Raw genomic sequence first — 23,790 nt, 5'->3', positions numbered from 1 at the left:
ATCCGCGGGTGCCTGGTGGAGAGCGACTCCTCTGGACTATGGAGGTCCATACGTACGCTTCTACTCCGTAGTATGCCGTCTGATCGGCAGTTTCGAAGAGATCGAATCCACCGTGTCAACAGATAAAAAAATCTTTCGCGATGGGGCTCTGCGAGCTGTGAAGGACAAGTTAATTATTCAATTTCTATCCTTGCATCTATCTATACTTCCCCTCTGGTTGAAGGTTGCAGTTGCGGAGGGACGTTGACGTTGCCATACTACAAATTGCCAACCCGCCGACCAATCCGATCCGGCCGATTTCGTGGCTGCCCCGGCCTTATTCTGCCTCTCTCCCTTAATAAGAATTCCAACTTCCACCTCCACCTCATCGTGGCATCGTCTGACTCCCTCCATTCGCTCTGCTCCCCCTTCACTCCTTTTCCACCCCCGCGCGCGTGAAAGGTGAAGACGATCATGGCGATTACGAGCCGACTCGGCCTCCAAGGGTTGCTGGCAGCCTTGCTGCTGGCCTCCCCCGCGCTGGCCCATGGCGGCCACGAGAGCGTCCCCGAGGGTGCCGCCGTCTCCGACGATCCGATTGTATGTGGTCGCACCGGGCTGTCCATCCTCGCGGTGGTCTCACCAGACACTGACCGGACCTCTAGGACTCGACATTATGGGTGCACATGATTCTGATGGGATTTGCCTTTGGCGTCATCTTCCCCTTGGGCATGGTTCTCGGAGTAAGCAGGCCCTTGACTATTATTAGTATCTCCGGCCCATCTCGGTCGGAGGCAATATCCATTGCTTGACTGAGCAAGCCCCGTGTCTAACACTTTGTCTTCACTACCACAGATTGTGCGCTCGCGGTGGCATGTCCCTCTCCAGATCGTCGGAACCATTATCGCAGTCGTCGCATACTTCCTCGGCCATGCTCACAAAGGCCGTCAGTTCGCGAAGAACGTCCACGCGTCGTTCGCAAACACGCTCATGCTCATGATGGTGGTGCAGATCGTTCTCGGTGTCTATCTCAAGCTGCACCTCTCTAAGGGAATCCATGGCCGTATTCGCCGGGTGCTCGTGATTGCGCACGGAGTGGTCGGGAAGGCAATGCCAGTGGCGAGCTGGGTCCAAATGCTCTTCGGAGGAATCACCGCCATGGGATTCTGTCGGGATGATCACTTGGGACAGTGTCTGGCTCATTTCATCATGGGCAGCGCTTTCATTGCCTACGGTATCTTGTTGACAATCCTGCTCCTCGTTGGCCAGTACTGGCTGCGCCGCACCGGCCGCAGCCAGGAGTTCTTTGACTCGCTGATCATCGCTGCGTGGGGATGCGTCAACACCTTTACAGAACACCGCTGGGGAGGTCCCTGGGTCCACAACGACTTGCAGCACACCACTATGGGGATTGTCTGGTGGTGCGCTGGTCTGCTGGGTATCTGGATGAGCCGGCGGCGCAACGGCCGGCCCAAGCGGAACTTGATCCCAGCCTTGGTGATTCTTCTCACTGGCTATGCCATGTCTGCCCACCCGCAGACCCTGATGATTAGCACGATGATCCACTCCATCTTCGGCTACACCTTGATGGCCGCCGGTATCACGAGAATCATCGAGATCTCCTTCGTGCTGCGGGATAAGGGCACCCTTAGTGTGGACGGTACTGATCCCAACAGCTTCCAATATCTCCCACCTTTCGTGAGTCCCCAGTATCAATGTAATCAAAGGTTTGGCCACGAGCTAACATGATCCAGCTTCTGTATGCCTCGGGTTTCCTCTTCATGGGAGCTACGGAGGAGCAGATGCAACTCCTGAATGACGCCGGAATCACCCACGTGTCATATGTCCTGATCCTCTACAGCATCGCCTTTATCCTCTTCCTGTGTAAGCCCCGTCTTCTTCTAATCAGTGAATCGCACTAACCCCAATCTCAGTTGTCAACGTACTCCTGCACATCTACGCCGTCCACGCATGGCCCGAATCCGCACAAGCCCCCTCCCACTCTCGCTCCTCCAGCAGCGCAGATGCCGGCGAGGGTTCCTCCCACTACCGACCGACCACCAACGGCCGTCTCGCGAACGGCCATGCCCGTTCCGCCTCGGAGAACCAACACGTCCACGACGCCGAGGAATTCGAGCTCCAAGGCCTCATCTCCGACGAGGAAGACGACGCCAAACCCCTCGACGACAGACACCCGATGGGCCCTCGAAAAGTCGAAGACGAAGAAGACTCCCCTTTAGTTGCTAAGGAAACAACAACCCGTTAAACCTTGTCTAAGGATTTCATCATTACTCAAAACGCTCTTTCTTTTCTCAATCATACCTACATGTATCTTCTGCTCTATACATCTTTAGTCCGTATTTTCTCGGGTTTCGGGTGTTTTTGATTCTTGGTGTGATGGAATTTGGGTTGCATCTGTACATGTGCATAGCTTCGTTTGGTATAAATTGATTTTATCTATTTCTATATGCTCTCGCTCCCTGTTCAATTGTGGTGTGATATTTGTCATCCTTGTTTATGTTTCGAGAGGGGAGTTAGGGTACGGAATAACTATGGTTTTCAGATATGATAATCTCAGAGGATCAACATCAATGTTACTTATTATGAATCATTGTACCACGATGTAGGACCATTAGAGAGACAAAGTATAAGTAAAGTAAAATGCTCCAAATGGGTGTAAATATTTCCCCGGAAATCGTTTTATCAGATCTATCGTACACGTCGTGAGCGGATCCCACCCCACCAATTGGAGGGAGACCCATATGCAAAGAAAGAGCGCCAATGCCATCATGGGAATACTACCCAGGCTGTCGCTTACTGGGCGGGCAGGGAGGGTGCCATGGCTGGCTCGCCGTCCAATGAGATCGGATTGGAGACTGGAAGCACGGTCGGGAGGACGTTCTCGACTTCGGGAGGGAAGAATGGATGTAAGGGGTAGATGGGAGCGGCAGATCTTTCGCCATCGAAGAGGAGCATGTTCTGGAGGGGTTGCTCTCTTGCGCTTAACACGTTGATTACGTCCTGGGCGAGGCTGCCGCCTACGAATGCGGCCACGGGGCTGAGCTCACTGCCCAGGTTCTGGAGGAAGGTGCGCAGGAACCCTGCGTCCAGGGTGGTGATGTCGAGTTTTAGTTCCTGGTGACAGTCACGGGCGTGTTTCGTGAAGACTTCCAGGTCTTGGTGGGAGAAGGTTGGTAGGGCACCGCCGGATGACTTTTGGTACTCCCATAGGGCACGGAGGCAGGTGAGGAGAGGTGTCACTTGTTTGCGTTTCCGTGCGATCCGGGTGAAGTCCTCGGGGAGGGGTGAGGTGTTGGCGAGGATTAGTGGGGAATATACCTCCCGCTTGGTCACCATTTCGATAACTTTCTCGTTGTCCTTCTTGGTGGTGATATGTAGGATGCTGCGAGTGGGGGTTTCCTGCGTGGGGGACGGGACGTTTGACTTGGAACGCTCGATGACGAAATCGTGCGAGATCAGATCGGCGAAGACGAATCCATAGAACCCGTGCAATCCGGCAGCATAGAAGGGGCGGTTGGCAATGCGACACGCCGCATTGATCGTTGTGTATGTAGCGAAGTCGAGCTCTGTTGCGATGGTAATGTCGAATTGAGCAAAGAAGTCCGGCTGTTTTAGATGGACGTCTTCGGTGTCAATGTGAAGCTGGACCCGAGGGTTCATGGCGCGAACAGAGGGTGCTGCCGCTTGTGCCCGCTGGGATGCGTTTAGTTGATGTCATATGCTTTGCTGGGAGGGGGACAGCGCACATTCTGGCCCAGGTGTTCCTGATTGATGAAGAATTGCGCTCCCAAGTCCTCCTCTGTGACAAGCTCATGATCAATGATCGTCAAGGAACCAATGCCTGCCAACACTAGATTCTTCGCAACCTCGTTTGCCAGCGCTTTGAACGTGATAAGAAGTATATTAGCGGATCGTAGTCTAGGGAGAGCATAACGATCAGCTTGATGAGGTGTGGTAATTGAATAATCGGAGTAGCTCACTTTTCTTGTGCCTTGACTCCCCAGAGGCGGATTTGACGATCGTACAAAGCGATCTCATCTGTCAAGTTCCACGAAAACGTCAGACAAAATTTCCGATCCAATAGCAGCCGATTGTTTGGTATGAATTTGGTTCCCTTACCCGCGCTGATTGACTGGGCTGGATCTGCCTGCGACTCCATTGCGATTCTCGTGGTATGCGACTTGCGGAGCTCGCGGTGGAGGGCGCGGATTCAGTGGACTTCACTTGTGAAGAGCAGTGAGTGGTACCGGTAATTGTTGGGCACTTCAGAAGGTGGCAGTGTCAAGGAATTGCAGAATTCCCCGGAGCATCAGGAATCGGTAGGCTTTCTATGTCAATGGAGTGAGGGGAAGGAAGTATGGGACGCAAGGCGTCGGATCGAGAAAAGCGGAATGGGAGTGAATCTGCCAGGTGACGTGTAAGCGGCATGCAGATGACTGTCAGCAACAAGGCCTGTAGAGAGGTCAACGAGCCCAGATTCGAGCAAGAGACGAGGGTGAAGCGGAGAGAGCAGAGCAAGCGAAGAGAGAAGCCGACGAGAGCGCGGAGCTCCCCCATCACGTGCCGGGCCGCGGCCGATAAAGCGAATCGAATCACTTATCGGCGGCCGGCCAATTCACCTGAAATCCACCCCAGCATCCACACCCCCCTCCCATCGTCATCCCTCTACCGCCCCCATCCATCATCCATCCTCCTCCGGGCTCTCTGCTGCCGTAATACTCTCACCGGCTACCTGGGCGCCGTCCTTGTATCTTTCCTGCCCTCCTGTCTGTCTGCCTGCCGCGTCGGTGGCACCTTGTTCGCCGGTGATCCAACATTGCCTCATATCGGTATAGTTGCTCTGCTTTCTCCGCTCCCGCCGCTGCGTCTCCCTCCCACTGATGATCAACGCCCTCACACAGGATGGTACGTTTGTGATTATAGCCTTCTCTTCACCACCAATAAGGCCCGGGAATGGCACAGGATCCCATCAGCCACCCCGTTTCTCGCAGGTATTGACTGGCATATCCCACTGTAGTCGGGAAATTACGACTACCCTCCTGCCTCCCGCCGTCCCTCTCGCGGCGCTCGAACCAATGACCGACAACAGCAGCCTCCCGTGAGTCGTTTGCAGCATCTCCGGGAGCTGTTAAACTCGGAACGTAACCGCAGTGACTTTGCCTTCGCCCGTGCAGTGGAAACCTTGAATCAGGAAATGGACGACTACCGCTCGTCTCGGGTCTGGGGCCGCTCTAGCTTTGAGCAGGCGACGGCAGACTTGGACCATCATATGCAGCAGCTCCGTGAACGGGTGCTCAGAGACCGTCCCAACGGGCCCAGCTCGGCGCCGATGCGTCCAGGAGCACCACGGCTACAGCCCTCGAATGTCACCATGACGAATCCAGAAGAGAACACATCCGACCCCTCACGCTCAGGTAGCAGAACCCCAAGGCCTCGGTCGGGACGGGGTAGCGACCGGTCTAGTCGTGGAAGACGGAGTAGAGATTCCAACCTGGCCTCTCTCCTTGATACGCCCGTGCCTCGTCTGGATTCCCCAACTGTCCCGCCTCAACAGTTCGAGGCAGAGCATCCGCTGGACCGTGCAAGAACTAAACGTCGAAAACTTGAGTCGGATGATAACAGGGAAGGACTACATGGTTTTCGCTACGGTCAATATGGCCAAGTGGTACCCGGGGCACTCAGGATGGAGTTAGCTAGCTGTGATGGGGGGACGTATGAGCCCAATGGCGAAAGCTCATGGCCGGAAAACGTCCTTCGCAACGACACTTCCGTATACTGTACGAAATCGGACCGGTGCAATCTCGTTCTGAAGCACCACGGGGAGTCCCCATTCTGCCTAAAGAAGATCGTCATAAAAGCGCCAAAAATTGGCTATGATGCCCCGTATGTTTCGACCAAGTTGATCCCCCGTTTGGAATATATCACTAATCTATTTTCAAAGGATTCGGGAAGGCATGGTTTTCGTTTCAATGTCATCTGACGAACTCCTAGCTCGTACCGCTGCTTTCGAGGTGCAATACGAAACAACTCGGTCGTTCGCGCGGAATCGGCCCAGGGGATTGCAGCCATCTCAGGAATATCTCAACGCATATCGGCCTCCGCTGCAGAGTCTAGACCGCGGGTCTATCGCCGATCACATTTCTGACTCGGAATCAGATACTACTGATGAGCCCGGTGGTGCTGTCAATGAACCTGATCTGACGTCCGAATTCCGAATCACCACGGAGTATGGTGAGCAGTCGGGTGGACGGCTTGACCATGATGACCAGAATGATGATGACGATCTTCTTTCTCTTACTGATACTGATAGCTTGCCGGTGGGGCGAATGGACGATGATAATATTGTATGCTCAGACAGTGACATGAGTTTAAGCGACGACGATGCTTCCGGGCTGAGCACATTCGCGCGGCGTCGCCAAGAACTAGCACGGCGTGTTCGAGCCATGCGTCGCCAATACATCGCAGAGCAAGAGGGACAAGCAAGACGACGGGCGACCTCGGCTATGCCAGGGCCAAGCCTGCGTAGTGAACCAGCGCTCAGTTCGGAGTCCGCGGTCATGAAACCACATGCTCGCTTTTCCATTGAGCGAAATAAAGCCATGGTCAGCATCAAGTTTGACCCTCCTCCGTATGTGCTGCCCCATCACTCTCTTGAAGATACGACTCCTGACCCCCTCCTACAGCTCAGGCCGATACATCCTCGTCAAGCTATGGAGTCCTCGCAGCGGGACAAACATAGACATCCAAAGCATCATTGCTTACGGCTACGCTGGAACGAGATTCTTCCCTGCCCTGAGTTTCCGGTAAACCAGGCAGGTCTTTTCAACATTCAAGTTTGCTCCTGTAGATATGCTTGCTTGCTTGCAGCAGGACTAGACAACACACACATACACACAAACACACGTGACGAACGTTCGAACCCCTGTTTAGGGTAATAGGAACATGACTTTGTTTTTACTTCTCTTATGACCCTTACTCTCATCACTTCCCTGCCTCACTCACATGGAACTTCTTCTCCAAGGATAGTGTTGCTTATTGCCCGATATCAACGTTCTAGAGGTGTACTAATTACTGTTGATCAACAACTGATTCCCTTACCTTGTCTCTTTTACAGAAAGATATCAACTAGTATCTTGCTCAATGAAACTCTTACCAACCAGAATGTACACATTTTTCCTTCCTTACGATTCATTGATCTCAAGGACTTGGTTAATTACCCTCCCATCTACCAAGCCCCAAGCACGCACCCTAGAAAATCAGATAGCTAAATAATAAAAAAGGTTAATTCGATCGAAAAGAAGAGAAAGGCTATTTATCACTTGAATACATCAATCGTCAAAAGTAACTCATGAAGAAGATAATCAGAAAAAGAAATCGGTGGACACCAATCCAAGTAGGATACAGTAACAAAGTCACCTAACAAAACCCAGAGAAGCATTGCGCCTTTTTCTCCGCATGAATGTTCACATAAAATGAAAGGAAAGGAAATTGCACAGCCCTAGTTGATGGACAGAGCATTGAGGGAAAGGAGTGACGAGGGTGAGAGTCATGATTAAGTATGAGTGAAAGACCCTGCTTGGGCAGAGAGCTCACAGTTTTTGGGATGTCCTCTCCATAAATTCAGCATTCATCTGGAGACATGAGATTTCACTTGAATTCATGGCCCAGGCGCAGCCCGCCATAATAGGTGGACCCGGAGGTAGGTGTGAGTCATGGGTGTTCGTCGACATTTGATATCAGTAATTAACTGGACCTCACAAGAGCGAAGCCAGAAAAGCGCAAACGATGGGAGACATTAAAACGAGCGTATGGAAAAGAAGCCGGGAACCGATAGTTCCACCACGGCAATGACCTGGGAATCATCGGCAGACCGAAACATATGTACAAAGACGGACTCGGTCTCTTGCATCCACAGTAGTGAAGTCAAACAAAATAAGAACGACAAGCGGGATCAACCCGCTATTAGATGTGTACGATCGCCAACCTGCACCGACAACATTGCTGCAGGTCGACGTATCTCGAATCGATGCTGTCATTTCTCGTCTCTCGTGCAAAGATCGTCGAACGCCGAGCTTTCCTCTGAAAAAGACGTAAATAGTGATCAAGCCAAAATGGTACTCCTGAAAAGAGAATCCAACTCCGCCCATAAGCAAAGAAAACGGGGGGTTTTTTTTTTCCAAGAACGAAATTCAACCGGATATGTCGAGGTAAATCATATGACGACAACATCTCCTTCAGCGTCTGCTGGGTCAGAGACCATCATATCACCATATTTACCCACATTCATCAACATCGAATCATCGTCAAGGTCAATGGCACTGTCGTCGTTATTTGGAGCCTGGAAACCAGCCATGTTCTCCGGGACGCCGCTAGGCTTCTCGGGTTCCATGGTGTTCGGGTTCGAGTCGGCCTCCATCTGCGAGCGATTCAATGGCGTTTGAGTTTGTGTGATGTTTTCTGCTGAAGTCGGACTAGCAGCCGAACTTGTTCTCGAATGAGCGGTGTGCTGTGGCTCATTTTTGTCGGGCACTGGGCAATTAGACGATTTCATGAGCAAGTTGGTGGTCCCTTGCTGGTTTGAGCGCAAGCCGGCGTAGTGCAAGGTGCTTGGGGTGTAACGCATGAAACCCCCTTTCTCGGCCTGCCATAGCATCATTTCATGGAAGAAAACCTTGGTCATCCACCAGGCACTAAAGCTTTGCGCCCCTCCTAGGGTCAGCCGCCGCAGGATGCAGTCCCACAGAGCATCAACCTTTTCAATGACACACTGCGTACTGTGGTGAGGGAAGACGGATGGCAGATTGAGTATGAATGAGATCCACTTGTCCGGAAAGTTGTAGTCATCACCTGTAGCCGGCTCCACGGGGTTTCTCGGTGTTTGGAGGTCTTCGTCGGTATCAGGTCGGGTATAAAATGGGAGGGCAGCAGAGGGATTCATATCTGCGACAGGGGTGAGAAGTGCGCGAACATCGTGCTTCAATATCTGCTCTGTTGCCCGTTCTGCGCAGCTTGGGATGTTGGCCTTCGAGATCATCTCCTTGGGATCCACCAAGGTTTTGAAGTCGAACCACATCTGGTTCCTGTTGTCGGGGTGGCACAACCAGGCAGCAGCCGCGTTGGCAGATTGGTTCACATCCAGCATATGCTTTAGCAGGTTACAGAAGATATGAGCCGGGATTAACCTTGCTAAGGAAACATGGAGTGGCTGGGCTTTGAAAGTATCGGCAATATGGGCTGTCAGCCGCTGCGAGATCGAGCTGAAAGCATCCAGCACGAGCTTGGGAACGACCTGCGTAGTAAGAGGTGCCACGAAAGCAATCATCTTCTGGTACATAATCCAGTCACATTCCTTGATCCATGGAGCAAGGTTGGGGTGGGTCAGGAGCTTCTGAACGGGTACAGTCAACGTTCCGTGGAAGGCAGAGAAGTATCGAAGCATGTTTCTTTCCTTGCAGTATCGGAAACTGTCAATGACCGAGATGCAGTGGGAACGGTAAAGAGCTGCAAGAGCTGCCGCGATTTTCGCATCCGTATTGGCCGGTAGGTAATCGCTAATATCAGGAAGTTGCAGGGACTCGTTGTCAATCGCAGGCGAATCAGAAGACGGTAGCTGAAGCATCTGGTGGATAATCTTTCCTGATTTACTTGCAACATTTTCAAGCGTGATCGATGTGTCGGCATGGGGATGAGATGGAGAGTGGCAGCCGCATCCTGAAGTAGGGACATTTGCAGTGAATCTTGGGGTGAAGGATGTTGTAGGGGACGGGAATACAGCGGTATCTGCGGGAGGCTGTGGCGCAACACTAACACTGGGCTGCATGAGTACTGAAGTCATTCACGAGTCAATCGCTTGACGTACCTTTTCTGCAGCGTCTCGCCGGGTTTACTTTCAGCTACACTCGCCGCGCTGTTCACGTTGGATGGTAACTGTGGATTGAGTGGCGGTGGCCTCTGCTGCTTCTCCTCGATCACTGTCAGATCGACATAATGATACTTTGATTCCCCCCGAACACCAAGTCGTCTGGTCTGCACATTGGGAAAGATGATTCGCACAAGCTTTCCAAACGAAGCCGGGTTCAGCACCGACACACGTTCTGTCCCACACTTTTCTGCATAGCAGCAATATACACGATCGCGTCGCACGGAGCCGCTGCTCTTCCGGCAGTTCTCCTTCAACCTGAACGATGGTAAGCAACAACTCCCATGCATGGGACCGCCGGAGCAGACAGAAGGCTTACCAAATCATGGCAAAGACCTGCTTGACCTTTTCAGCCTTGCCTCCAGCCCCTTCGTGTTTCAAGACTTCGGCTGCCATCTGCTTCAGCGAATACCCTTCGTATTGCCGTAGCAGTTTGCGCAGTTCATTGTCATTGGCTAGCGATGAGCTGGACCCTTTCTTCTTCTTCGCGCCAGCCTCGGAGATCTCGTTGTCCTCTAGTACATGCTCAGGCACGTGGTTCTCGATCCCACTGTCATACATGGGCTGGAATTGAGGCATCGGCACATTAGGCAATCCGTGGCTCGGGATGCCGGCGGGGAGGGAGTGGTGTGATAGATGGTGACCATGCATGGCATGGCTGGGGAATTCTTCTGCTCTGGGCATGACAGGGTGGTGAGCTTCCTGCAGGGTGGGATCGAGGGACGCTCCGTTCACGGGGTGCGACAACTGTTGGCCGAATCGCATGATGATTTCCTCCGGGTTAGCGCCGAATACATTGTGACCGGAGGTTGCTTGGGTGGGCATGAACTGGGAGAAGCCATCGGTGAGCTGCTGGTCCTGGGTCTGCTGGGTCGTGGTGGAGTGGATGCTAGCAGTCGAGCCTCTGGACCTGGGACGGCGACTGTTTCTGGATACTACGGTTTCGGAGCGTGACCTCATGAGATCCGCTGTCCCAGGGCGACTGTGAGGTGCTACTATCTGCGTGGCCTGGGAAGCAGCACTTGAAGCTTGGGAGGCCGCTCGGGCTGCGGATCCTGCAAGTCAGCGGGCAAATCCAACGTACGGACAGCAAGGTCATCATCAGGTGCGGAGAAGATGGGATGAAAGCAGACAGGTCGCCTGCAGGTGGGAAGGCAGCTTCTTACCCATCTCAGGAGGCATCTCTTTCTCGTTTCGGATCTGCTACGCAGCACCGTGTCTGGGTGTCCTTGTTGCTGGGCGAGAGGTGCTGGTAACCACGGGCAATAGCGTGTGTTTTGATCCTTCACGGAACCACCCACGACCGCACGAGGTCCACACCGCAAAAAGAACAGCAGGAACGGGGACCAAGGGAGCTAGGAGAAGCAGTGTTGTCGTCAAGGCATCAAGAGGGGTCGTCGGGCTGCAATAGACTGGCTATGGAAGGCTCATAGCGGCCGCGTCTAGAAGGTCGAAGTGATGAAGGTCGAAGGAGGATAAACAGAGAAATCGGTTCCTCAAGCAACGACCGGGCGCTTGTTTGGGCCGCTGGTCACGTGTGGCTTACCTAACTCACATTCCTCGCAGGAGCAAAACAAACACACTGCAAGTATGTACGAAAATCGCTCTCTCAATCTCTGTGCTTTCGCTAGAGAGGTCGCTAGTCCTATTTTGTTCCTTGTGTGTGCTGGGCGGTCGATTGGAGGAGGTGATTCTATATGTTGAGGTCTCTACTCCGTACTATAACTGTCCGAGCTGTTTTTCCGGCACCGGTCTGACCCTGTCGCACTAATTTCTGACCCCCTCGGAGCTGTATCCCCGTTTACCGATCACCTGCTCGTCATCGGTCGGATTATCTAAGCTCGGGCCCGTGACCACCACTAACTAACTAGTTCTATGCTACTTACTTTTGTGCCACTTCCACCGACCGGCAGACTGTGGATCCACACTCTCTCATCCATGGATTCTATCACGAATTCCATCAGAACATCTCCCAAAAATGCCAAAGGGGGAAGAACATAGTCTATTCTCTCAGAAATCTAATCGCTATCGCTCCCAAAACAGAGGTATCCTCCATGGTCGCTATCAAAAACAATCGGGGGTATAGAATGCAGAAGGCTTGAAGAAAGAAACAAGAACATCCACTTCAACCGTCTCATCTCAACTTTTGATATCGCTGCGCCCTCTAGTTGCCGTTTGCTTTGGCCTTGAGGCGCCTTTCTCGGGCATGTCGCCAGGAAGGTCCCCATCGATCTTCGATGTACAATAACGGAGTCATCGCAAGGGTAATCCCGGCAAGCAAGATGAAGGTATACTCCGCTGTCAACGCATCAATGATGAGCTGCACGACAGCCACTCCGCCAGCCCCAAGCAGGCACCGCATCAAGTTGTTCACTGCTGTCGCACTGGCGCTAGCCCCCGGGTAAAGGTCAATGACCAGCGCGCTGTTGATGGTGAAAAGTCCCGTCGAACAGAAAGCAATGAAGTACTGTAGGATGATGGGAACCGCTAGATGTGTACGCAGAGACACACCATATAGAGCCGTTGCCACAATAAAGATTGCAATCACCCACCACGTGTTGCGCATCCGGGCAACCTCAATGGGGAAGTCGGGGTGCGATTTCAGATTGACACGCGTGCCGGCCGGATATCCGTGCCGCTCACAGTATTCGCGCTCAGTCAAGCGGTGATTATAATCCATGAGATAGCCAACTAAGTACGATCCTGACATGCATCCAAATCCTATGCTGTGCATGAGCATTTACTCCAGTCAAAGCGTGTGCGAGTGGGGCTATCATGCTTACCATTGCCCAGGAATGTCAATCCAATTTGCAGAGACGACAAGCCATACACTTCACTGAAGAGGTCGGTGGTGCTGGACGTCACCATGCTCCACACGGTATATACGACACTTCCGAAGAACAGTGTGATGAAGACGTCCTTTTCGACGAGGAATGTCAGAGGGGCGAAAATGGCGCGCCAAGTCGCCTTGCCCTTCCTCGCTTCCGGTTGCGCACCCTCGATAACACCCTTCTGGCCGGTGATCGAGTAAATGAAAGGCTTATGCATCCCCGTGAGTTTCACGGTGCCATTTCCGGCAATCGGCCTCAGCGTCTCCGGGAGAAGCACTATAATCGACAGGAGACTCACGGCCCCAAAGGCCGTGAGAAACCAAAAGATGGATCGGTATCCAAAGTATTGAGTGAAAATGCCACCGAAGACTGGGCCTATTCCCTGTCCGAGCATGCGAACTTCATTTTGTCAGCTTGACCATGTTGGCAAAAGCAACCAGAGGGGCTGTTCTTACCTCCGCCGAAGATACCCACCAAGCTACCTCTCTCTTCTGAGTTTGTGATATCACCGATAACCCCAGCGCCTAGGCAGTTGTTGGTTAGCTCGATGCTATGTCCCGGAAGGCATGGGGTCAGTCTTACCGATGGAAATGGTGGCGGCGCTACCAGCAGCCTGCAAGGCTCGGAAGGCCATGAGCTCACCATAGTTCTTAGACACGCCGAGGGCGATGTTTGCTATAAGGTAAACGATGAAGGTTCCGATAAAGACTGGCCGTCTGCCCGTGGCGTCTGACAGGGAACCCCAGAAGCTGGGTGCGAGGCCTTGAACGATCATGTACACGGTAATGGTGAGAGTCGCGAGAGACATGCTGATGTGGAGAGACTATCCGGGCTACCGTCAACACTCCGGGGTCTACGCTTGCGCTAGGGGACCGGTTGACGCACCTTTGATACATCGTCGAGTGCAGGGAAATAGATGTTGGAGGATAGCGGAGAGAAGATAGCAGCTAGGGAGACGATGCCGACCATCTGCAGCTTGCGACCACGGGTGAAAATGTGATGGGGTGGCTTCTCGGATGGTTGAGCCTCGAGCGTCGAAGGCTCTGGGGTGATGGAGTCTCGTTCGGAGTCCTGGTCTCTAGGAATGACCTGTGGTTCAGGAACCTTTTCGAGGTCTGTTCTTGAAGACATGTTTGAAGAGGTGTTTGAAGACATGGTTGCGGGTCTGTCTCGGGGTCCAGCCTCGAAGCAAGTTGCTAACCTATGAACCACCTGGGGCAGGAATGCCAAAGTTGAGTTTGCCAGGACCGGATGGGCGAGGTCAATGCCTTTATGTTCTGTTCGGGGAGATTTCTATCTGATCTGGCACTGGGCCCAAACATCGTCGGAAATCCGATTAAAGAGCAGATGGAAGACGGCTCCACTGCGGAGCATCCTGGCCGGACGGGGGCTATCCATCGACCTTCCCAAAGCGGACATTTGTGGGTGGCAAGCGCTGGTGTTATCGCCAAGGGTATGAGCGGCGACACGATTTAGGAGTATCTCTTCAGCCGGCCTTACTTGGCAACCAGTAGTCTAGGTCACACCCGAGAGAGAGTCTAAGCCGTCGGGCAGCCGACGAGGAAAAAAGGCGAAAGGGCGGAGCTCCTAAGATCTGCATACATGACGTGGGCCCGGCGCGGTGATGAAATTCCAGAAGCAGCATGCTTTCCAGGCCATCCTGGTCTGCATTTAGCGCCTGAACCTTGGGAGCTGGCGGATTTAGTCCCTTTTTCCATACAGCTGCCCAGCGAATGAGATGGTTCAGGAACGGGGCCCGGCTGTCATGCGCAAGGGTCTAGATGGAAGCGGATCCGGTGATAAGAGCGCTGGGTTGACGATTCAGCGGCGCCATCGCGGCTGCCGAGCGTTGGGCTACATGATAGATAGACGGTCGAATGTCCAGGCCAGCATCTCGCACATGTGTTCGACGGAGATGGCTGCCGCTCGAGCGTGATCAACACGGAGGCCGATGCAACGCGAGACGGGAAGGCAAGTCATCAATTGACGACTCAGGATGCCGGGATCCCTGCCCCCTTCCCCTCCCTCCTCGGGATGTGCAGTGTAGAAATCAGGGAGCAAGCTGCCGCGCCAGTATGAGCAATCTGAGATCAGCCTGATTGGCAAAGAGCTTCTTGCTTGTGGATTGTTATGGATCTCGGGGATCTACATCGGGCCCATCCGCACTAAGAAGGGGGGGGAACGGAGGAGGATGGCTTGGGAGGCGACGACCAAAAAAGTCGTGCCCAGTGCCCAGACAGCGGATTTCTTGGGATGGGTCCCGACAAGCTGGCCAGCCTCGCGGGGCCGGTCCACAGCGTGGCTACACCAGGTGGCATTGGGGGGTGGAGTGAAGCTATACCAAGGCACCCTGGGGAAAACTCGGAAGAACTACCACGGAAGGGCGCCAGGTCAACTCCACCGATCATGGGCCCCTGATTAGGGTGGTAGGGCCAGTGCGGATGGCCTACGTAACCGCAGCTAAGCTTAAATATGAGACAAGTCCTAAGTAGTCGTCCTAGGAATGCAATAAGGGGGAGCGGTTGCGCAAGCAGAAACAAGGCAGGTGAAGCAGTGGATGGAGGGACCATTGGCACAACGAGTGCAGGAGCAGAGCAAGTGATGACGAAGACCGTGAGCGGAGTGAGGCACCAATGCATGTAAAGCACCAAAACGGATAGTGTAGGGACTGATTGATCGCAATAGTGTGGTTGACGACGTAGATCGCGGATGGAGCACGATGCTACTAGTTGCTGGCTTAGGCTGCGGTCCTTGATTACCATCGACGGCATCTCTATTGACAGTGTACTCGATATATTGTCCACTTTTAACGAGCAGGAGAAACAAAAGAACCAAAAAGAAAAGAAAAAGCCACGACCAACAGCAAACTCGGCTCAACTGCCCGCCAAGGATCACAAAAAAGAAACACCCAGAAAAGAATCAGGCCGCCAAGCCACACAGCTTGATAAGAAAGGTTACTTTTTAAAATGCTGGATTGCGTCCTGCACTAGCGCCGGAACCGCGACTGAAGCAACTCTGCAAATCAGGGGTCCGGAACCAGCCAAACGGCCCTTTGCCACGATCGGCGCGAACTGAAGCACCCGGCATCCTAGTCGGCGGACATCATAATAACTCCCATTATACATAGTAACATTCTCGACGAGGATCGATGACTATGACTGGCATTCTGAAGTCGTCAGTCTGTCTAGTGTCTAGTGTCTTGCGGGTGGCTGAGCGCGAATCTCGGGTCGACTGGTCGATAGTCGATACATTCCTGAGACCTGCCTTGAGAGCCCTGATAAACCCGTAGCCGACTCACGGTTCCGACTGGTTAAAGTTCCTTGGGTGGAGGCGATGATCTACGCCGGCGCGCCACTCAGACGGGCGGTCAATCGGTGGTTCTCGTCCCTCTTGGCAGGTCTTGGGGAGCTGATGTTTGAGATTTGTGTTCAATTGTGTTGTCTTGTGTTGGCTGCTGGGTGGTTGTATTGAATTGTTGAGACGGTGAAGGTTGAAGTCGGGGTGATGCTACTAGTAGTCTTGGTACTAAGTTCGGAGTATGTAGACACCGTCTATATAAAGTATACTCCAATCCACTCTCCCTACTAGTACTATGTCTTACTAGTATGACTGTCACTATCGTCTGACTGCCCCATCGGACTTGGTCTAGACAAAAAAAAATAGCATCCCCAAACAAAAAGAAATTAATCCACTATCAAGCTTGTCACCCGAAAGACCCGATGTCTCCCGGTCCTCCACAGGATGTACAATCCGTCGTTGTGCAGTTGCATCTCCAACCCGTGTGGCAGCCAGGACCTGCAGCAGCGAAAACAAACCAAATCCATCGCCCCTCCTCCTTCGTCTGTGACGAACCTCCCTCGCCAGTCACATTGCGAGTCCGAACCGCCGGCATGCACGCTTACCTACACTTTCCCCCCATCCATGATTCATCTAGACTCTGACAAGACAATAGTGTGATGGAATGCCTTGTTGTTCTAGACTCGGTACTGCAGCCAAGCCCGCGACCGAGTCCCAAGTCCTGTTGTCTCCGAGGGATTTTCTATCTCTTCCTTCGCTATCAATCTCTCGTCATTGATGGTGTCAGGCTGTCATGACATCTTGACATCTTCGTCACCTCGAGCCCACTCAGCGCTAACCCCATCTAACCGTCTCGACTCGCACCACGGTCTGCAGCACGCTATACTCTAGTTCCAACCACACCATCTGCACTTCATCTATTTTAATAACCACAGGGTAACACTGCAGGAGGTGGTTCTTATCAGTCTTCACTCTTCACATGGGATCTGCCATCCATTCTCCCGATGCACTACCTATCAACTACATAATATACTAACATCAACCAGTTAGACACATGAATCTCAACACCTCCACCCACACCCGGGTATCCCCCCTCCCTACTCCGTATACTCCGTACTAGACACCAGATACTATACCTACCCTCCAACCCCTGTACACTAAACAACACGACCATGCAGATACGTTTTGGCTGCATCCGAGAAGAGGGACAATTAATCTATTTACTTTTTTCTCTGTCTCTTTCTTTCTTCACTTCGTTTTCGCTAGCCGAGTGGCACACACACATGCGCACGGAACATAATCCCTGCTTGATGGTCTGCCAACGTTGAAAGAAATAACCCTGGCATCCTCCTCGGGATCTTACTCCATCAGCAGTACGGAGTAGCAACAACCGGTTTTGGGCGGTATACTCGCCTACTTGCCTACATTGTCACGATCCATCTACTCATCTACAGCTACATAGTATTTGGATTCAAAATACTCCGTAGGACGATGTATCTACCCACCCATCTACACATCAACTTTCCAAGCAAACTCCCAACACAACAAACCAACCCCAAGTCCCAGCCCAGCCCAGCCCAGCCCATCCATCCATCAATCACTCAATCCCGAGTCCAAGCCATCCACCGTCACGACTCGGGAAGCCGACGGCACCCACCAACCAATACCCGTCCGAATCCCCAATCCCAACCTAAACGCCCCTTGTCTTGGACGTCTTGGCCTACTTCATGATTTGATTAGTTGCTTACCGCTTGGGCCGGTCTCGATATAATAATCCCACTACTATGTACGTACATAGATGGAGACGCACGGCACGGCTGAACAACGTCTTCATGCAGGATATCTATCAATTCACTCGCTCATGACGCAATTCTCGTATACTACTACTACTATTATGACCACTATCACCACTATAATCTCATTGATGTATTTTTGATATTCGGTGTAGATTAATGAGCTAAACTACGGGATACCTACAACCTATCAACAGGGTATATATATACGGACGGAGTAGATACATTTATTATATTATACCTTCGACCCCAGTATCTCGAACATAGACTCACCACTAAAGGACGGGATGTATCAAACATCACATAACCCGTGACGGAACAGCTGAGATTGATTGCTTGCTCGGGATGACAAGGAGGGACCGGCCCGGGTACAGCTACTTGCCAAGACCAGCCTCCCGAAGCCATGGCTTTCTCTGCTGAGTGCTCGGGCACCCTGGCAGGGGGGGGGGGGGTTCCGGGTATGTCCGATTCTCATGTATCCCGTACTCCGTACTAGGTAAGGTTTGAGGCTGGGTACCTTAGGCGGTAGACACAAGGCAGGTAGGCGGTTCAGGCAACCGTTTCTTTTGCATGAATCATGGGTTGAACCCTGTTGATACTATACTACTCCGTACTATAGGAGGGTTATAGCACTCCCTACATACATAGTACTACATAGTACTACCTGTACTACTCCAATTCCGTCATGCTACGGTATACACTATCCCATCTACGCCAACCCAGAGTAAACACATTTACATAATTACTTCCTTGCATCTCTAAACAAAGGAGATATATCGACGAGAAAAAGGAAAAAGACACCGAGATAAGAAAAATACAGTGGCCGCCACGGCTCAGACACAGAAAGGGAGTCGTCTAGGGATAGAGAGATGAGGGGGAAAAGTTCCCCGCCCACAAGTCGGCAGGGTTCAGGTCATGTCTCCGCCTGCGTGCAGACTGTTATCATTTCCATCTAGACCAGGTCCCGCTTGACAAATTCGTTGAGCAGCGCCTTGCCCAGGGAGGCGGGGCTTCTCTCGACAACAACACCAGCCGCCTCCAGAGCAGCGATCTTCGAGTCAGCACCACCCTTGCCACCGCTGACGATGGCGCCGGCGTGACCCATCCGGCGGCCCGGGGGAGCGCTAATACCGGCGATGAAACCGACGGCGGGCTTGTTGTACTTGTTGTTGGCCTTGAGGAACTCGGCAGCATCCTCCTCAGCGCTACCGCCGATCTCGCCGATCATGATGATACCGTCGGTCTCCTCGTCCTCGAGGAAGATCTTCAGGCAGTCAATGAAGTTGGTGCCGGAGAAGGGGTCACCACCGATACCGACGACCAGGGACTGTCCAAGGCCAGCCTGGGTGGTCTGGTTGACGGCCTCGTAGGTCAGGGTACCGGACCGAGAAACAATGCCGATGCGGCCACGCTTGTGGATGAAGCCAGGCATGATACCAATCTTGCATTGGCCCTAGTGCAGCAAAAGTCCGCCCATTAATATCGGACCCCTGCCAAAGGATCGTCTAGTGGATGCGACTTACAGGAGCGATGATACCAGGGCAGTTGGGACCCACCAGACGGGTCTTGTTCTGCGTCTTCAGGATGTCCGTGATACGAACCATGTCTGGTCAAGTGGTGGTCAGTCACACAGCGATCACCGGCGCTAAGCGGGGATCCATCCACATACCGTGCTGAGGGATACCCTCGGTGATACTATTCCAACGTTAGCACATGCTGCTGTTCCACAGATTGAAGACACGCGTACCAGACAGCCAGGGGAATTTCGGCCTCGATGGCCTCCTCGATACCCTTAGCGGCCAAGGGGGGGCTACAATCAAGCATTAGCAGCGATCCCTCTATCCTTGATTAGGCACCGGCTACATACGGGACGAAGAGGGCGGTGGCAGTAGCTCCAGTCTCCTTCACGGCATCGCGCACATTCGCAAAGACGGGACGGTCCAGGTGCATGGTGCCGGCCTTCTTCGGGTTGGTTCCACCGACGACCTTGGTGCCTAGCAGTTGTGAGTTTCCCATGTGAAACCGCCAGAGACACCCATCTGATTGGTGCGAACGTAGGAAGAGATTATACCATAGGCGATAGCTTGCTCGGCGTGGAAACTGCGGCCGGACGAAAAATAGCAACGTCAGCGTTTCATGCATGATAGACCCTCTCAGACCGGGGAAAAACGTACGTTCCCTGCTTGCCAGTGAAACCCTGGAAGATGACCTTGGTGTCCGCGTTGATGCGAAGGTTCTTGATGGTCTCAGCGTAAGCCGGGCTGGCCGAGGCAGCGTATCCCCGGCGCTGCGTGGCAGCAGCATTGCGAAGGGCAGAAGCGGTGTTACGGCGGAAGGCCTGCATGATGGATGGGAGGGGAAGAAACCCTGGGGGGGAAGATCAAGGGAAAGAGGGGAGAGGGGAGAAAGGCACTACAAAGGTGCAAAGAGGCTGAAGTGGTTGGAAGATAGGGAAGAGAGAGAAGAATAGCCGTTCAAACGCGCCGGACAGATTCGCTTTGGGGAATTTCGGGACAAAGCTTTAAGCGGATCCGAGTTGTCACGGGCGGTCGCTTGCCGCCCGAGGAAAAAAAGGTTGCTGCTGCTGTTGCTGTCGCTGCTGTGTCCCGCCGCCGTGTCTCCCTTCTCCCCACTTCATTCATCTCCTGCTGCATTTCCGTCGAGCCTCGACTCGAGTCGGACTGGATTGAAGAATTAACTGACTGTTTAGCTAATTGATCTCTCCCTGCGCGCCGTCCGCGAGGTGTGCGCTCTCCCAAGATGGCGACCGTCACCATGACTATGCCGCCACCCCCCAAATCGAAGAAGAATGCCAAACTCCCTCCGGAGAACGAACGGTTCATGAGAGCTTGTTCCGATATTGCCAATGCTCTGATCCAGGAGTACGAGGCCCAGCGCGATCCGAAGAAGCCCAAGAGAGATATCAACCTGAACAAACTGCGGGGTCAAGTCGCCAAAAAGCATGCCTTGGCCACCCAGCCCCCGTTGACGGCCATCATTGCGGCCGTCCCTGAACACTACAAGAAATACATTCTGCCCAAGTTGATTGCAAAGCCGATCAGTATGTCTGCGCCTTGCCCGCCTTGAGCCCGACTTTCTAACCTCCGCCAGGAACATCCTCTGGTATCGCCGTCGTCGCGGTCATGAGCAAACCCCACCGTTGTCCCCATATCGCATACACCGGAAACATTTGCGTCTACTGCCCTGGTGGCCCGGACTCCGATTTCGAGTACTCTACGCAGTCCTATACCGGATATGAACCCACGTCGATGCGTGCGATCCGCGCCCGTTACGACCCGTTTGAGCAGGCCCGCGGTCGAGTGGACCAGATCAAGTCTCTCGGTCACAGTGTGGACAAGGTGGAATACATTATCATGGGTGGAACGTTCATGTCCCTTCCGGAGGACTACCGTGAATCGTTTGTGGCCCAGCTGCACAACGCGCTGAGTGGGTATCAGACGGACAATGTCGATGAAGCGGTTCAGGCTGGTGAGATGAGCAATGTGAAGTGTGTCGGTATCACGATCGAAACGAGACCCGACTACTGTCTTGATCAACACTTGAGCAGCATGCTCCGCTACGGATGCACGCGACTGGAGATCGGTGTCCAGAGTCTGTACGAGGATGTCGCCCGAGACACGAACCGTGGCCACACTGTTGCGGCCGTTGCCGAGACGTTCAAGCTTGCGAAGGATGCTGGATTCAAGGTAGTCAGTCACATGATGCCTGATCTGCCCAACGTGGGCATGGAGCGTGATCTGTTCCAGTTCCAGGAGTACTTCGAGAACCCGGCTTTCCGGACGGATGGTCTGAAGATCTACCCCACGCTGGTTATCCGTGGAACTGGTCTCTACGAGCTCTGGCGGACGGGTCGCTACAAGAACTACACTCCGAACGCGCTGATCGACTTGGTCGCCCGTATCCTTGCGCTGGTCCCCCCGTGGACCCGTATCTATCGTGTGCAGCGTGATATCCCCATGCCCCTGGTGACCTCGGGTGTGGAGAACGGCAACCTGCGCGAGCTCGCCTTGGCGCGCATGAAGGACTTTGGAACCACTTGCCGCGATGTGCGCACCCGTGAAGTGGGTATCAACGAAGTCAAGAACAAGATTCGCCCTTCGCAGGTCGAGCTGATTCGCCGTGACTACACGGCCAACGGTGGCTGGGAAACGTTCCTTGCCTACGAGGACCCGAAGCAGGATATCCTGATCGGCCTGCTGCGACTGCGCAAGTGCAGCCCGACCCACACCTTCCGGCCCGAGTTCACGGGTCAGCAGACCAGTATTGTGCGTGAGCTGCATGTGTACGGATCTGCGGTTCCTCTGCACGGGCGTGACCCGCGCAAGTTCCAGCATCGCGGATTCGGAACCTTGCTCATGGAAGAGGCCGAGCGCATTGCTCGCGAGGAGCACGGCAGCCAGAAGATCAGCGTTATCTCCGGTGTTGGTGTACGCAGCTACTACGCGCGTCTCGGCTACACCCTGGACGGGCCGTACATGTCCAAGATGCTGGACCCGATCGAGGACGAGGAGTTTTAGCGAATGTCTTATGAATGATGCGCACGGATTTACAAGTTATCCTGGATATTAAAAAGTTCTTTTCATATCTGCATGCGGCGTTGCAGGGGTTCCATCCAGACAGGAGGCTGTCTATTTCTTCGGCATATTCGGGGCAGTAGCGAATCGGTATATACCAAGGGCGGATTAGAAATTGCATTGTACATACACGGCCAAGCCGATTGCTAGGATCATTGATGAATACATTCACATGAGCTGTTACCTGATCGCACAGGTATATCAGCTGACACTAGCCACCGACCTACATTGTTGAGGACTACGCATACCTGCGGCCAAACGTTCTATTGAACAACACTATATACAACCCGCAAATCAACCGTACACTCTAACACATTTGACTTGACGACAAGAGATCAATCCAAATCCAACCGAAGCTAGTAATAGTCATCTAGCCCCCATTCCTCCATTCCCAGCACACAGCAAGAGAGTGAGTGATCCTAAGAGTGATTGATCCTACGTAGCACAGCACACGCAGACAGTATCACCTCATCTCATCACATCTCAGTCCGTCTCATCAAGAATAGATAGGAAAATTATCCTCCCTCACATCACAGCAACAATCACACCATCTCTCTCTCGTAGCAGCTCACATGTCTTCCAGATATCATATCAATCAATCAATCTTTCAATCCAATCCAATCCAATCCAATCCAATCAAGCCGGCTCCAATCCCACACCCAAAAGGTATGGAAATACTCTAGCTCAACGATATAGCCCCGCTCCTCCGACTCCTCACATGCAAATAAGCCTGGAATGCACAAAAGACGAAGAATGCCTGTTTCCGAGTACACAGTATCAGTTAGCCTCGTCATCCTCAACATTTACCCCCACCATTCGATTATCCCGCATCTCCACCCCAACCTGCACACCACAAGCCAGGGATAAAGGTATAGGTATAGGTATAGGTAAAACGTACACAATAAACCAACACGGCCGCGAAGATCGATGCCGCGACGGCGGCGCCATTCTCGGGTTCGCCTTCGGAGCCGGTGAAGGAGGGGTGTTCTCTCTATCGAATCCCATTGTCATTGGTTAGTTTTTCTGGATTCGGGGTGTAGGTGGGTAGGTGGGTAGGTGTGTAGGTGGTGGAGGTTGTGCAACGAACCTTGTATAGCGAGCCCAGAACGGAGAGAATGACGATGGCGAAGAGGGAGATGACCACGCTGTTTGACACATTGGTGTTAGTGCTGGTTCGTGGGTATGGGGATTCGCTGGGTATATGTACCAGGACCAGGCGTTGAGGACGGATACGACGGGCTTCATTTTGGGGTATGGGATGGGGTGGTGATGGGTGAGCGGGTCGGGGGGGGAGGAGGCGCAATTCGATCCGGGAGGGGTGGATGGGGGTCGGTCGGTCGAGCGGTCGCCGACGG

At 53.1% G+C, this 23,790-nt stretch overlaps 9 protein-coding genes across 9 annotated transcripts; 3 read left to right on the top strand and 6 right to left on the bottom strand.

Moving 5' to 3' along the window:
- Positions 1-79: 79 nt before the first annotated feature.
- On the top strand, positions 80-2,566 carry BO80DRAFT_420806 (Ytp1 family protein). The gene is made up of 5 exons (XM_025718455.1): positions 80-579; positions 645-722; positions 835-1,677; positions 1,734-1,863; positions 1,914-2,566. The coding sequence occupies exons 1-5, from the start codon at positions 454-456 to the stop codon at positions 2,243-2,245; spliced, it is 1,509 nt and encodes a 502-aa protein (XP_025579932.1). The 5' UTR covers positions 80-453; the 3' UTR covers positions 2,246-2,566.
- A 30-nt stretch (positions 2,567-2,596) lies between these two features.
- BO80DRAFT_371506 (E1 ubiquitin-activating protein AOS1) lies at positions 2,597-4,487 on the bottom strand. The gene is made up of 4 exons (XM_025716485.1): positions 4,120-4,487; positions 3,981-4,038; positions 3,747-3,918; positions 2,597-3,693 (listed from the first exon to the last, which is right to left on the bottom strand). The coding sequence occupies exons 1-4, from the start codon at positions 4,157-4,159 to the stop codon at positions 2,794-2,796; spliced, it is 1,170 nt and encodes a 389-aa protein (XP_025579931.1). The 5' UTR covers positions 4,160-4,487; the 3' UTR covers positions 2,597-2,793.
- On the top strand, positions 4,427-6,807 carry BO80DRAFT_440377 (uncharacterized protein; the record flags this gene model as incomplete). Its single annotated transcript, XM_025721124.1, has 4 exons — positions 4,427-4,909; positions 5,018-5,883; positions 5,942-6,628; positions 6,684-6,807. 4 exons carry the CDS (start codon positions 4,427-4,429, stop codon positions 6,805-6,807), a joined length of 2,160 nt encoding a protein of 719 aa, XP_025579930.1.
- Positions 6,808-8,212: 1,405 nt separating this feature from the next.
- Positions 8,213-11,101, bottom strand: BO80DRAFT_430828 (RFX family transcription factor; the record flags this gene model as incomplete). The annotated part of the gene is made up of 4 exons (XM_025720713.1): positions 8,213-9,809; positions 9,860-10,177; positions 10,239-10,965; positions 11,086-11,101. The coding sequence occupies 4 exons, from the start codon at positions 11,099-11,101 to the stop codon at positions 8,213-8,215; spliced, it is 2,658 nt and encodes an 885-aa protein (XP_025579929.1).
- A 982-nt stretch (positions 11,102-12,083) lies between these two features.
- BO80DRAFT_451216 (MFS general substrate transporter) lies at positions 12,084-13,881 on the bottom strand (the record flags this gene model as incomplete). Its single annotated transcript, XM_025721871.1, has 5 exons — positions 12,084-12,640; positions 12,703-13,149; positions 13,206-13,274; positions 13,333-13,573; positions 13,636-13,881. The coding sequence occupies 5 exons, from the start codon at positions 13,879-13,881 to the stop codon at positions 12,084-12,086; spliced, it is 1,560 nt and encodes a 519-aa protein (XP_025579928.1).
- Positions 13,882-14,882: 1,001 nt separating this feature from the next.
- BO80DRAFT_74493 (uncharacterized protein) lies at positions 14,883-15,676 on the bottom strand. Its single transcript, XM_025724762.1, has one exon. The coding sequence runs from the start codon at positions 15,519-15,521 to the stop codon at positions 14,916-14,918; it is 606 nt and encodes a 201-aa protein (XP_025579927.1). The 5' UTR covers positions 15,522-15,676; the 3' UTR covers positions 14,883-14,915.
- Positions 15,677-18,575: 2,899 nt separating this feature from the next.
- BO80DRAFT_420798 (succinate--CoA ligase (GDP-forming) subunit alpha) lies at positions 18,576-20,349 on the bottom strand. Its single transcript, XM_025718454.1, has 7 exons — positions 20,015-20,349; positions 19,912-19,940; positions 19,708-19,834; positions 19,588-19,650; positions 19,510-19,535; positions 19,364-19,446; positions 18,576-19,293 (listed from the first exon to the last, which is right to left on the bottom strand). Exons 1-7 carry the CDS (start codon positions 20,182-20,184, stop codon positions 18,793-18,795), a joined length of 999 nt encoding a protein of 332 aa, XP_025579926.1. The 5' UTR covers positions 20,185-20,349; the 3' UTR covers positions 18,576-18,792.
- An 87-nt stretch (positions 20,350-20,436) lies between these two features.
- BO80DRAFT_420797 (Elongator subunit ELP3) lies at positions 20,437-22,650 on the top strand. Its single transcript, XM_025718453.1, has 2 exons — positions 20,437-20,901; positions 20,952-22,650. Exons 1-2 carry the CDS (start codon positions 20,601-20,603, stop codon positions 22,376-22,378), a joined length of 1,728 nt encoding a protein of 575 aa, XP_025579925.1. The 5' UTR covers positions 20,437-20,600; the 3' UTR covers positions 22,379-22,650.
- A 464-nt stretch (positions 22,651-23,114) lies between these two features.
- Positions 23,115-23,680, bottom strand: BO80DRAFT_345039 (uncharacterized protein; the record flags this gene model as incomplete). Its single annotated transcript, XM_025715305.1, has 4 exons — positions 23,115-23,192; positions 23,334-23,426; positions 23,523-23,580; positions 23,643-23,680. 4 exons carry the CDS (start codon positions 23,678-23,680, stop codon positions 23,115-23,117), a joined length of 267 nt encoding a protein of 88 aa, XP_025579924.1.
- Between the last annotated feature and the right edge of the window lie 110 nt (positions 23,681-23,790).

This window comes from Aspergillus ibericus, assembly GCF_003184845.1.
Source record: "Aspergillus ibericus CBS 121593 unplaced genomic scaffold BO80scaffold_2, whole genome shotgun sequence".
NCBI classification, from domain to species: Eukaryota; Fungi; Ascomycota; class Eurotiomycetes; order Eurotiales; family Aspergillaceae; genus Aspergillus; species Aspergillus ibericus.
The sequence above is the reverse complement of the archived record's forward strand: the minus strand, read 5'-3'. Positions and strand labels throughout refer to the sequence as shown.

Excerpts from the sequence above, each read along its gene's own strand:
- BO80DRAFT_420806 (XM_025718455.1), top strand. The coding sequence starts at position 454 with ATGGCGATTACGAGCCGACTCGGCCTCCAAGGGTTGCTGGCAGCCTTG. Across the intron at positions 723-834 it reads CCTTGGGCATGGTTCTCGGA|ATTGTGCGCTCGCGGTGGCA; the intron begins GTAAGCAGGCCC and ends TCACTACCACAG. Across the intron at positions 1,678-1,733 it reads TCCAATATCTCCCACCTTTC|CTTCTGTATGCCTCGGGTTT; the intron begins GTGAGTCCCCAG and ends AACATGATCCAG.
- BO80DRAFT_371506 (XM_025716485.1), bottom strand. The coding sequence starts at position 4,159 with ATGGAGTCGCAGGCAGATCCAGCCCAGTCAATCAGCGCGG. Across the intron at positions 3,919-3,980 it reads GGAGTCAAGGCACAAGAAAA|ACTACGATCCGCTAATATAC; the intron begins GTGAGCTACTCC and ends TGCTCTCCCTAG. Across the intron at positions 3,694-3,746 it reads AGGAACACCTGGGCCAGAAT|CGGGCACAAGCGGCAGCACC; the intron begins GTGCGCTGTCCC and ends AACGCATCCCAG.
- BO80DRAFT_74493 (XM_025724762.1), bottom strand. The coding sequence starts at position 15,521 with ATGCCGTCGATGGTAATCAAGGACCGCAGCCTAAGCCAGCAACTAGTA.
- BO80DRAFT_420798 (XM_025718454.1), bottom strand. The coding sequence starts at position 20,184 with ATGCAGGCCTTCCGCCGTAACACCGCTTCTGCCCTTCGCAATGCTGCT. Across the intron at positions 19,941-20,014 it reads TTCACTGGCAAGCAGGGAAC|TTTCCACGCCGAGCAAGCTA; the intron begins GTACGTTTTTCC and ends GTCCGGCCGCAG. Across the intron at positions 19,835-19,911 it reads CGAGCAAGCTATCGCCTATG|GCACCAAGGTCGTCGGTGGA; the intron begins GTATAATCTCTT and ends CACAACTGCTAG.
- BO80DRAFT_420797 (XM_025718453.1), top strand. The coding sequence starts at position 20,601 with ATGGCGACCGTCACCATGACTATGCCGCCACCCCCCAAATCGAAGAAG. Across the intron at positions 20,902-20,951 it reads GTTGATTGCAAAGCCGATCA|GAACATCCTCTGGTATCGCC; the intron begins GTATGTCTGCGC and ends AACCTCCGCCAG.